Genomic DNA, 12032 nt, shown 5'->3' on the forward strand with positions numbered 1-12032 from the left:
TCACTGAAGGCTGACACTAAAATGGATAAAACATTGGTATCTCTCTAAAACAGGTGCCACAGTCTCAAGATAATGACAGAATGTTTATTTATTAATATTTGTTTAAAGTATTTGCTTATGTATTTCTAGCTCAGTTTTATTCAGCCAACTGCATATTCACATTGTTTATAGGGTAACCAGAAAACATGACACTCAGAGATATACAGAAAGTAATTCTCAATTCATGGAAGTCATTACAGTAAAATTAAATAATAACAACAAAAATAACAGTTGAATTTCCTAATACAAAATTCTTATTCTAAATGTATTTTAAAGACATGTTCTCTTATTTTTGCAAGTGGCTATGTTGTATTCTTTAACTTTTCTCTAACATCACTATTTATAACAAATGGAATCGGATCTTGAATCATTATTTAACCCATTCATAATTTTCCTCTTTTTGTTTCCAAAAATAAAGAGCTGAGGAAACTTAAAAGATGTTTATAGATAATGAAATTTTTTTTAAATTAAATAATGTAAAAAGGACTTACATTTCTGGTAGCATGTTTGATTAGATACTCGGAAAAATCTAACTGAAACAAGTAAAACATTATAAAAATGTAAATATCTTACTGAGTTGGAGTGAAATAATAGAATCAATAGATTTCATAACCTAAGTTATGTGAGAAGTAAGAAGAACCCCCACAAGGGAGTGAATGCTTACAGAGACTTCTGCTCTGAGTGTTTCTGCTTACACTGTGGTGGCTACATGCAGAAGGATAATAATAGGACATAGGGCCCAAGACCAGCCCAGGTGAGGATTCCAACAAACTTCTGCATAAAACTGGGATTCCAAAAGGTTACCTTCACTATAAAAGTAAATAAGATCAGGCACAGTGGCTCACACCTGTAATCCCAAAACTTTGGGAGGCTGAGGCAGAATGATTCACTTGAACTCAGGAGTTCAAGACCAGCCTGGTCATCACAGAGAGACCTGTCTCAACAGAAGAGAAACAAAATCAGCTGAGCAAGGTGGCATATGCCTGTGGTCTCAGCTACTCAGGAGGCTGAGGTGGGAGGATTGCCTGAGCCCAGGAGGTCAAGACTGCAGTGAGCTGAGATCATGCCACTGTACTCCAGCCTGGGCAATAGACCAAGACCCTGTCTCAAAAAAAAGTAAATGAGGCACAAATAGTGAACCTTAGTGTATGCAAATTTAAAAAAATATTCAGGAGGCCGGGCGATCCCAAAAGAGAATGGAGAATGTGACAAAACATCCTAACTGTGTTATAGATTTGTAAAACAACCTCACTAAACGAGGAAGATGGAGAAGGTACTGATTTAAGTAACTTTGGAAATGAGTCAAATCTATTGAGGCTGAAGGCAAAATTTACTATATATATGCACTGTACTTTAATTGATAATGTCCTCTTCCGTATGGTACAGGTTAACAATTCTGATACTGTTATACACCTATACTGCATTTGTGCAGTTAAGTAAATGGATGGCGGATGATGGGAAGCCACTTTTTTAGCATTGGAGCAGGAATTTACAGGTAAGTAAGGGGAAGAAGCTAGAATGATCTGTGTAACAGAGTTGGAGATAACAGTGTGAACTCATGTTTAGCTTAGATAAACTCATGGTTGTTTAGATATAAATGGCTACATATAGAAATACTTAGAGTTATTTATATATACAAGGGTCAGTATTACATAAATATATTTCCTTGTTCTGTCAGCTGAGAGGGTTTAGGAACAAGAACAATCAAGCAGCAAGGAGCATTCCTAGTGCCCAGATACTGGTTTCTAATTCATTGTTAATAAGTGCTCCCTGAAGAAAGAGCTGATTGCCGGAGCAGGATATACAAGATGACACTGGGAAAGTAATGAAGTTCTCAAAAACAAAAATTCCACAGTGATGAGAAAACAAAAATTCCACAGTGATGAGAGTATGTCAAAGGAACATAGGAGCCAACTGGAAGAGCTCCCAAAGACCACAGCTGGAATAATTTGAGAAACTCAATTTTTTTATTTTCTCAAGCAAAGTAACTTTGGATTATAATTCAAAGTATACAATAAATATCCATGAGTCCATACTGATATAAATAAATGGGGGAGATAGACAAACCTTCCATGCAGAATTCCAAATAGTTGATATATGTACTTTACCCTTTGGAAGGCAGAGCATAACTCCCTACTCCTGAAGTGTGTGCTGCACACAATGACTTCCATTCAAAAAGTACAGTATGGAAGTGAGGGAAAGAGTAACTTTACAGTGGAGAGAACTGACAAACACCATCTCAACCCGATGATCAAGGTCAACATCAACAGTCATAATAAATCAAGTTGATAGTATGTGCCCTTGATACAATGTGATGAAAATGGCAGTTAATTTCTGTGAGTTTCCTTCCAATCTAATCATGAGAAAAACTGCAGACAAATTTCAATTAAGGGACATTCCATAAAATATCTAACCAGCACTCTTCAAAACTGCCAAGATCATTAAAAAAAACTCTTGGAAACTGTCACAGCCAAAATGTGCCTAAGGAGACATGACCACTATTTAGTGTGGTGTCCTGCAACTGAAAGGACATTAGGTAAAATCCAAGAAAATCTGAATAAAGTATGGATTCTGGTTAATCTTATCAGTATCAGTTTATTAATTGTAACAAATAGACTAGACTAATGTAAGATGTTAATAATAGAGGCTACTGGATGTGGGGTAGATGGGAGCCCTCTGTACTATGCTAATAATTTTATATAAATCTAAAACTGTTCTAAAATAAAAACCTGATTTTTTTAAAAAAAGGCAGAAATACTGAACAGTAGAAAACATGCCTATTTTGACTTTGGCACTGGGTGAAGAAAAACTAAGAAAAGGAAAAACAAGTTTTGGAAATTTGTATCATAAGCTGATTCTAACACTAATTTTTCATTCATCATATTACCTGTTTTGTCTAGAAAACCTCCTGTAAAAAAATTAATGTAAAGCAGTTTGGAGTTTGTCATGACCCCAGACAATTCTCAAAAGAAAATTCAAAATCAAAAGATTCAGCCTCCATCCTGGCCTCAAAGATGTCCCAGAAATAAAGCTCCCCCTCAAAAGTATCTCATAGTCAAAAATTATAAACCCACACAAGAAAACAAGGCAACATGGGTAAGAGCTAGCAGTAATCGATCCAAAATATTTTAGAGACTGGGATCATAACATGCAAAATAAAATAGAAAATTATTATTAATATGCTTTAAAAGTTGAAACAAAAAATAAAATAGAAGCTTGAACATTTTGGCAAATAAATGGAAATTATATAAGATGACAGAGAATTACCTGCGAAATCAACAAATTAATTTTTTAAAATTTCAAATTCAACAAATACTTTTTGAGTTCTCCCTATGTGCCAGGGCATGTATTAAATACTTGCACATATATTATCCATTTTTACTTTCATAACAACAAATAATTCTGTTAATAAGTACCAAAGTTATAAAAACCTTCATACTAAAATATTTTATTATTTTTATTTTCTCTACAATCTGGATACTTTCTTCTGTTTTCCAGTTCACAAGTTATCCCATCACCTGTACCAAATCTATCATTATTCATATCTGTTGTGTTCTTATTTTTGGTTATTAGTAATTTTTTTCTAGTTTTGGAATTTCTATTCTTCTTTTTGTTCTGGCCTTTGTATTTGAGAAGTTATTTTTAGGAAAATTTCTGCTTGCTTCTTCCAGGTATCTTAATCTACCAGTCTAGTACCACCCTATTCTGAGTTCAAAGATGGAGGTTGTCCCAAATTACAGATGATTGCAAGCTGGCTGTGAGTCAGTAGGAGTACTGATTTATTTCTGCTTCACCATTTTCATGAGGGCAAAGTCCTCTGAAGCCCCAGCTTAAAGACAGGGGGTGTTTATTTATTTATTGAGCCCAGGCTTTGCCTTCTGCCCCTTTTTTTCACAAAACTATCAAACAGCTGCTCAGTTTTGCACCTGTTCCTTCCAGAGCAACAAATGCCTTCAAAAGCAGCCTTAAGTGCTGGGCTCACTTCTCTAGGTTCATGTCTTTTCCTTGATTTTGACCTAGTAATTTCTCACTATCATATTAGCTAGTGACCTGAAAGGTTTCTGCTTTCAGGTCTGAGTTGAACTCAGAGAAGAAGTTGACCCAAGTGAAAAGAGGCCATTAAGCAGGCAGGCCCAACTTTCCTCTCTGGTTACAAATTTGTTTTTCCCATTAGGACCCTTTCACTTCAGCATTGTCCTAGCCATGACTGGCTCGAGGAAATAAGTATTACATCTTTAAAACTTTAGCTCACGACTATACAAAAATCTTTCTCCTTTAGTTCCCCTTAATATCTGAAAGAGGATGACATTTTCAAAACCACAGTGTCGAAACACTGAAGTCCATAAAAAGTAAAAGCAGAGAATTTAAAAAATCATGATAGTCATTTTTCAAAGAATTTGGCTTTGTTTTCTGATCCTGAAGTGAAACCTGGTGCTTCTAAATTCCCATCAGGAGGAGAAGCAGCCCTGATAGTGATGATTGACAGGCCTAGCAGGCATGACACAATGAAAGGCCTCATGCTGCCTGGTTAAGGGCTCAAATTTATGCCTTTCTCTTCAGATGTCTAATGCCTATCCCAGCCCAGAGCAGGTTGGTAAGGATGCTGAGGCAGGACACTTTCAAAATCTCTCTCAAATCACACCCAAATAATTAAGAATCTCTCTCTTTGCATGGCCCTTCACACTTTAATGAAGGGCTTTAGGACATTGACCAAGCACCCATATTCTCCAGCTTCCCTGTCCAGCATAATAGCCACCAGTCATGTGTGACTATGAAGCACCTACATGTGGCCAGAATGAATTGATTGAGCTTTAAGTAAAAACTATGCATCAGATTTTGAAGACTTAGTATGAAAAAATATATAAAATATCTCAATAATTTTTATATTGACTAGGTGTTAAAATGATATTTTAGATATATTAGATATATTTTAGATAACTAAATATATTTAAATATATTTAGATATTTTAGATATATTTAGATATTTAGAAATATATTTCATCTGTTTTTTACTTTTTAAAATTTGACTACTAGAATATTTAAAATTATACAAGTGACTTGCATTATATTTCCATTGGACAGTGCTGCTCTAGGTGATCTTAGTTCTAAATAGTGAATCTCTTCCTGCTGAATGGTTATTTTCTCAACTAGAATGTGTATTAAGCATCTCCAGAAAATTCCTTTGAAAATGTTTGCCATTAACTACCAATGAAACTAATCAAATAACTCTTTGGATCTGAGTTTCTTCACATCCAAAATGAAGAGGTTAGACCAGCAGTCTCCAACCTTTTTGGCACCAGGGGGTATGGTTTCAGGATGACTCTGTTCCATGCCAGATCATCAGGCATTAGATTCTCATAAGGAGTGCACAACCTAGATCCCTGGCATGTGCAGTTCACAATAGGATTCGTGCTTCTATGAGAATCTAATGCCACCACTGATCAACAGGAGGTGAAGCTCAGGCCGTAATGCTTGCCCGCTGCTCACCTCCTGCTGTGTAGCCAGGTTCCTAACAGGCCACTGACCAGTACCAGTATGCAGCCCAGGGGTTGGGGACCCCTGGGTTAGACTGTATCTCCTCTATAGTTTCTTCAGTTCTATGATTATTTCATTATAATTGTTTTTTAAAAAATTTTTAAGTATGCTCTATGCATAAGGATATACTTAGTTTTTAAAATTATAATGTATATATGTTATTTTAAAACTTTTTTTAAAACATAATAATATTTCCTTGTTGATATAAAGACAGACATGAAGTTATTTTATATAGCCACGCATATGTTAAAGTTGCACATTCATTTACTATATTGCTATTATAAATTTTCCCATGAAATGATTTTGTTATGAAGGTTTTTAAATTTTAAAGGTTTAGCCTATTGCTTCATTATTTATTCCCTATAATTGGTCCCTTAGCTTTTCTTCCATAGGTCATCCTTATTCTTCATCTATTTATGCCCCCTATATTCTCCTTTGACCATTTCTGGTTACATTTTATCTTATCCTTACTTTGCCATGTCCTCCGATTTTCTTTCATGACTAAGCTCTCTTGTCACTTCTCACTAACCCTGTTTAGGAAGATTTCCACCCTGGCCACACTCTTCCTACCCTTTAGACTGGGGTCTTCCTGGTCTCATCCCTTTCAAAACAAACTTACCTGAAAATATCTAATAATAAGGACATTTCAAGGTGAATTCAGGTCTTTACTGTTACTTCTTCCTAGCAGGGTAGGGGACAGGTATTTGCATTTTAAATCTTAACTCTCATCCTGAAATGAAAACCTTTATTTGTATTAAATTGAATGGGATGTTCCTATTCTATATTTAAATTTTCCTAAAATCCATTATAGTATGTGTCTTCTCACATGTTTTTGCAAGCATTCCCCTGCACCTATTCTTCCATGTGAAAACATGAAACCTACAGTTTGCTAAGGAAGATCCTGACTGCTAAAGAAACCAACTCAACCTTAATGTTTGGAGAACACTGGATTTGGAGTAAGATGATCTAGGTTTATATCTTGAGGTATCATCCATTTCAAGTGCAAATAGATGGACAAATCCATGGACATATCCTTCATTCTCTCTAAGCCTGGGTTTCCTAATCTTCTGAAAGGAGCTATAAATAACACCTGATACACTTGCTGAGTGTATTTCTGAGCCTCTAAAGAAATAATGAACATGGAAGTACTTACCAATGTTACATAGCCTTAGTGATCTTGGGCATCCTGAGATTTCATTAAATTTTGTTGCTAGTTTCATTTTCCCTTCCTTGGGTTAGAAAAAAAATACATTGACCCATTCAATTCAGACAAGAATAACTAAGAGTTTTCAGAATAATGAAAAGTTTCAAGTTAAGATAACACAGTCACCCTCTTCATGCAAACATGAGAGCTATGAAACACTTATTAGAACTAATATCCCAGGTGACTATATACAATTCATCTATGAAGCTCAATTTGTCAAGAAACAGCATAATGGTTTTATAAAATTCAGTTGGAACCTGGACGGAGGGATGTAGATGCGCATTAAATTCATGGAATATTAAAGTAGCAAATTAGCATTAAAGTGATGAAAGTAAAGTACAAATAAAAGACTTTAAGAATTAAGTAGTCGCCTCCATGTATTAGGAAGGAATTCTTTGGTTAAAATAAATCAAACACAAAATTCAAGTGCTTAAAACAAATCACTCGAGATGTCAGTTGGAAAATATATATTCTTTTCTATTATTTCCTCTATGAAATGAAGAGAGACAGAAATTCTGTCATCAATGACTCTTGGAATTTGGTGGAAAAAGGAAAGAATCCGGAGTCAGTCCCATTGAGTTTCGTTCCAGCTTCTCTTAGAAGCTCTTCCCTTCTCCCAGAAGGGAGGCAACACTGTCTGCTCGCCTGACTAGCAGTTAAGGACCCATCGCGCTTGGAAAGCCAGGTACAAGCAGATGCTGTTAATCACCACAGGAACCGGGGCTGAGCGATGAAATCCAGCTCCTCCCAGCTGTAAGACACTAGGGTGCACGGAGAGAAAAGCAGTTCTCTTTACCCCAAGTTTATTTCTTTTTCATACCACTTCAAATTTGAGTAAGAGGAAAGAGGGCCAAGGGGATTTAAAGAACCTGGATGATGAACTCCCAGCTGTTTACAGTTCCTTCGTGATCTCTTTGGTTCATTCATTCAACCAGTATTTCCGGGCTGCAGCTTGGGTGCCGGGCCCTGGGGTAGGGCAGTGGGACTACAAAGAGGAAAGGACCCAGAATAGAGGGGGCACTGGACGCATAACTGCGGGATAGCGAGGTCGCGCTCGCGCGGGGCGAGGTTGAAGGCAGCCGAGGAACCCCCCACAGGGCAGCGCCTACCGCCGCCGCGCCCATCCCCCACTCCGACGGCCACGAGTTCGGGCCGCGACGTCCCCATGGCAACAAGCGGCGGCGCTGAGCGCTGGGAGGGAGAGGCCCAACTGCCTGGTTGGTCGCGCGGCAGGAGGGCCCAGGCGGCGGGAGCGCAGAGGCGGGTGGCGAGGCCCCTTGGGGCGGGCCTGGCCAGGTGGGAGGTGACCTACGCGGTCCTGCGCCCCCGGCCTCAGACCTCTCGGGCGAGCGCCGCGCAGCGCAGGTAATGGCTCTTGGCCTTCCCGGCCCCGCCTCGCCCCTGACCCTCACCCAAAGGCCAGGCTGTCCCCCGGGCTGGCGCGGATCCTTGAGCGGGACAGGGGGACCCCAAAAGGGCAGCCGCTCTGTGGGAAGCTGGGCTTGAACCGAGCGCGGGTCCTGGAGGGGCGCGTGGCGCGGGGACAGAGGCTGGGAGGGGAGGCCCACCCATGCATATCCAGAGCAGAGCTGCGCCCTAAGTTAGAAGGCCTGGGCTTTAGTCGTGTGGCCTTGGGCAAGCCACTTAGCTTGTCTGTGCCTCAGTTTCCCTGACGTTTAAGTGAGAGATTTGAGAATCTACAAAACCATTTATAGGTCTGCGCGTTCTGGTCACGTTTTCCTTCACCATCCCTTGCTCCTCTCTGCTCTGTCCCACACACAGTTCCAGGGTCTCTCCTAAACTCTTCGGTTTGGAAGTGATGTGAGCTCGAATCTTCCTCCTCTTTCTACCTCCTTGAATGCTCTTTAATTGACTTTTATTCAGTGATTCGGAAGAGTTGAAGTCCTTCTCAATACTTTCTCCAGTTACCGTCATAGATTATTTTTTAACTATAATTTTGTTACTGAGAAAAACATTTTTTTTTTTACTTTAGGCAAATACGAACGTCCCTATTTTGTCAAGAGGTGAGCCAGTGCCCAAAGAGCCATTGAAGAATTTCAAGATTTCTTTTTAAAGGCATTCGTAGCCTTTTTGTCTTAAATCTCATAGTTACATTCATCCTAACAAAACCCAGAGAGGGCCAAAGAAAGAATGTACTCAAATAAAGGCACACCTTTATTGGATCCACAAGAATAGAAAGTTTGAGAACATCTGGCTAGAATTTCTCTTTTAATGGGAATTCTGTTTTACTCGTTCTCATGTACTGAGTCCTTTGCAGACAATATAGTACCAAGCTATTATTCAATAAGTAGTAAATGGATGCTCATTTTAGTCAGTACCACATATTTCAATTCATCACTAAGTCAATATCATAAATGCATAGGGGTCGCTAAACAAAAAAACTCAAGTTTGGGAGGCCAAGGTGGGCAGATCACGAGGTCAGGAGTCTGAGACCAGCCTGATCAATATGCTGAAACCCCGTCCCTACTAAAAATACAAAACTTAGCCAGGCGTGGTGGCAATTGCCTGTCCCAGCTACTCAGGAGGCTGAGGCAGGAGAATCGCTAGAACCCGGGAGGCAGAGGTTGCAGTGAGCTGAGAGCGTGCCACTGCACTCCAGCCTGGGCGACAGAGCGAGACTCCGTCTCAAAAAACAAACAAAAAACCAAAACAGAAAACTCAAGTTTCTATATTTTGTAGGATCAAGAGCTACTACACAGAAAAACTCATACTAAGTGGGTTTTGCCAGTAGCTAAATTTTCCTGTTTTATAGGTTAATGAATGTAAACATTTTAGGAATTTGGATCATTTTCCCCTTAACAGATTAAAAATCAAGAAATATAAACCAGATGTAGCAGTTTCTTGACATGGAGAACCAAGCCCATAATACAATGGGGTAAGTGCTGAGAAATTTCTGTTTTATAAGTATGTACTTAACTATGCCAAAAACTTCCTGAGAACACATGAATTTTGAAATTTACTATTAAGAGAAGGATATGCCAATTATTTTTGGTGAGGCAGATGAGAGGAAATATCAAGTGACTGTAATTAAGAATTATAATGCGAGAGTTTCTGATTTTGACACTACAGATCTGCACTCAAAAAAATCACTGTTTTCCAACTCTTAGTGACTGTCCAATATCTAAGGGTGATGGATGCTGAGGCAGGCCTCATGTGCTCTTCTATTACCACAATGCAACCTCTCTTCGACAGCTTGCTCCTTTTTTGCTGCATTATCTCAAGTTTCCCTCTACTCTTGCCCCTTAAGGCTGAACTCAACACTTAAACATAGGCTGAGAATAGATCCAACTCCATAAAAACATCATCAAGAACTAGATATTTTACCAAAAGTTTCACGAAGAGATAAAAATAAAATTTGTATAGCATTTGTCATTGTAGAAATCAAATTCCTGTTTACAAATATCTGTCCTAACTCTTTACCTGCTACCAGCATCACAGAGTTTTGTCTTCCAATCACTAGCCAACTGACCACTGGCTGAACACAGCGTTTGGGGAATGAGGGGGTGAAGGGGGGGTTGTATAGTGCCTAATCTTGATTGCAGCTGACTTTGGCACTAGTCACACCACTTCAGTTGTCTCACTTTCAGAAATTCTGCCCAGACCATAACTTTAATGTCAGGCTGAAAGAAAGCTGCACAAGTTTGAATAATAATCATAGCTATCACTTTTTAGCTGCTACTGCATACTCCTTCTTACAACAGCCCTGCTAGGTATTATTATCGTTTTACAACTAAGAAAAGTAAATATATTACAGTACAGTCTAAGCTCTTATAACAAAGAGACTCCAAAAACAGCAGCTTAAGTAAGATTGAAGATTATTTCTGTTTCACATACTTGTCACAGGTGCTATGCTCGCCCAAGATGCGCAGACCAGGATTGGTTTGGCAACTCTGCCATCTTCACTAACGATTTCTATCTCTAGGACCAAAGTGGTTGTTTCAGCTCCTACCATCATAAGTGTGCTCTGTCATCATGACTGTGCTCCTTCCATAGGGAAGGAGAACGGCAAGAGGAGAGAGTAAGACATTTTCTTTTAGGAGTATAACATGGAAATGGCAGGTCTCACTTCTGTTCATTTTCCATTGGCCAGAACTTAATCCCAGAGTTACAACTAACAGCAAGAAAGGCTGGGAAATATGGTCTGTAACTAGGCAACCATATGATCAGACGAAGCTTAGAAGTTCTAGAACAAAGGAGGAAGAATGGATATTGGTGAAAAACTAGCATCCTCTACCACATTCAGCCTCAGAAAGGTAGAAAGACCAAAAAAAGCAGGAGCTCATCCTAGAATATACACCAGGTTAGTAAAGAAAGTAGGATTTGAATTCAGGTATGCCTGGCTCCAATCCCTGTGTTCCTTTCTGCGTTGGAAATGGGTGGCAGTGAGATGCAGGGAGCAGCCTGCCTGGTATCCATAGTAGAGCCAAGTTAGGATTCTGAGTTAAGTATGTGTTGGGTCCGTGGTGTGATGATAGCACTAAGAGTTAAGATGCAGATTGAAGATGTTGAACCTAAGGTTGGGTACCAGCTATCACTTCACTCCTGCAAATCCAAGGCTATGGAGTCATTTAAGAAACAGACCTTGTCCTTAAAGAACTTAGAATTTAGTAAGGAACAGTAGAACTTGTTTGGGTATGGTGTAATTACAACTCCCCAAGTTAATGAGAGTTATTAGAGGTTTTCCTGAGGTATTGTTCCACTGATCACAGTAGACATGGGGCCAGACACTGCCTACCATGGTCTCCAAAGCATGGAGACCCCAGGTTGGCACTGCCTCAGTCCCACATGCTATTGAGAAGTAAGTATCAATCCAGATCATGAATACAATAAAACTTCATCATCAGGGGCTTGTTATGTAGCTTATTAAACCATGTCACCTACCTATACAGTAATGTTTTGTGGAACAGCCTACATTTAACAGATACTTATTTAGAGTCTACTGTGAGCTACTTACTGGTCTAGGCACCAGGAAGGTAGCAGTGAACAAAATAGACAACTGTTTCTCAAGGGGCTTATACCATAGTAGAAGAGACAGATAATAAACATAAAATTTGTATCATATGGTGATATGAAGAAAAATAAAGCAGTCTAAGGGTGGGAAAAGTAGAGAGTGTGAATGGAGTGGTCAAAGATGCTTTGGTAAGGCAGCATTCGGGCAGAGAATATATCTGGGGGAAAAGATTACATAGAGCAGGGGCAGAAAGTGGCAAGGCCTACAGTGGGAGCTTTCCCA

General features: G+C 39.2%; 2 protein-coding genes across 9 annotated transcripts in view; one reads left to right on the top strand and one right to left on the bottom strand.

Annotated features, from left to right (window-relative positions):
• Positions 1–12032, bottom strand: part of LOC105484354 (uncharacterized) — a 350064-nt gene that overhangs the window by 9715 nt on the left and 328317 nt on the right. For 2 of the 3 annotated variants that reach the window (XM_071075467.1, XM_071075469.1), the window contains exon 6: positions 6728–6803. The exons of the other annotated variant lie outside the window; for it this stretch is intronic. The gene's annotated coding sequence lies outside the window, so the exon portion shown is untranslated. The remainder of the gene's footprint in view (positions 1–6727; positions 6804–12032) is intronic. 3 annotated transcript variants of the gene reach the window in all.
• The window catches only part of LOC105484353 (deuterosome assembly protein 1), a 100682-nt gene continuing 95999 nt past the window's right edge, over positions 7350–12032 (top strand). For 2 of the 6 annotated variants that reach the window (XM_011745885.2, XM_011745888.3), the window contains exon 1: positions 10954–11099. In XM_011745885.2, the coding sequence (XP_011744187.1) occupies positions 11002–11099 (98 nt within the window). In that variant the 5' untranslated portion in view covers positions 10954–11001. Of the gene's footprint in view, positions 7464–7984; positions 8144–9601; positions 9675–10952; positions 11100–12032 lie in introns of those variants that run through there. The other 4 variants (XM_011745887.2, XM_011745886.3, XM_071075448.1 and 1 more) reach the window with 4 other exon arrangements.

The sequence above is a fragment of the Macaca nemestrina genome, chromosome 12 (genome assembly GCF_043159975.1).
Source record: "Macaca nemestrina isolate mMacNem1 chromosome 12, mMacNem.hap1, whole genome shotgun sequence".
Taxonomy (NCBI): Eukaryota; Metazoa; Chordata; class Mammalia; order Primates; family Cercopithecidae; genus Macaca; species Macaca nemestrina.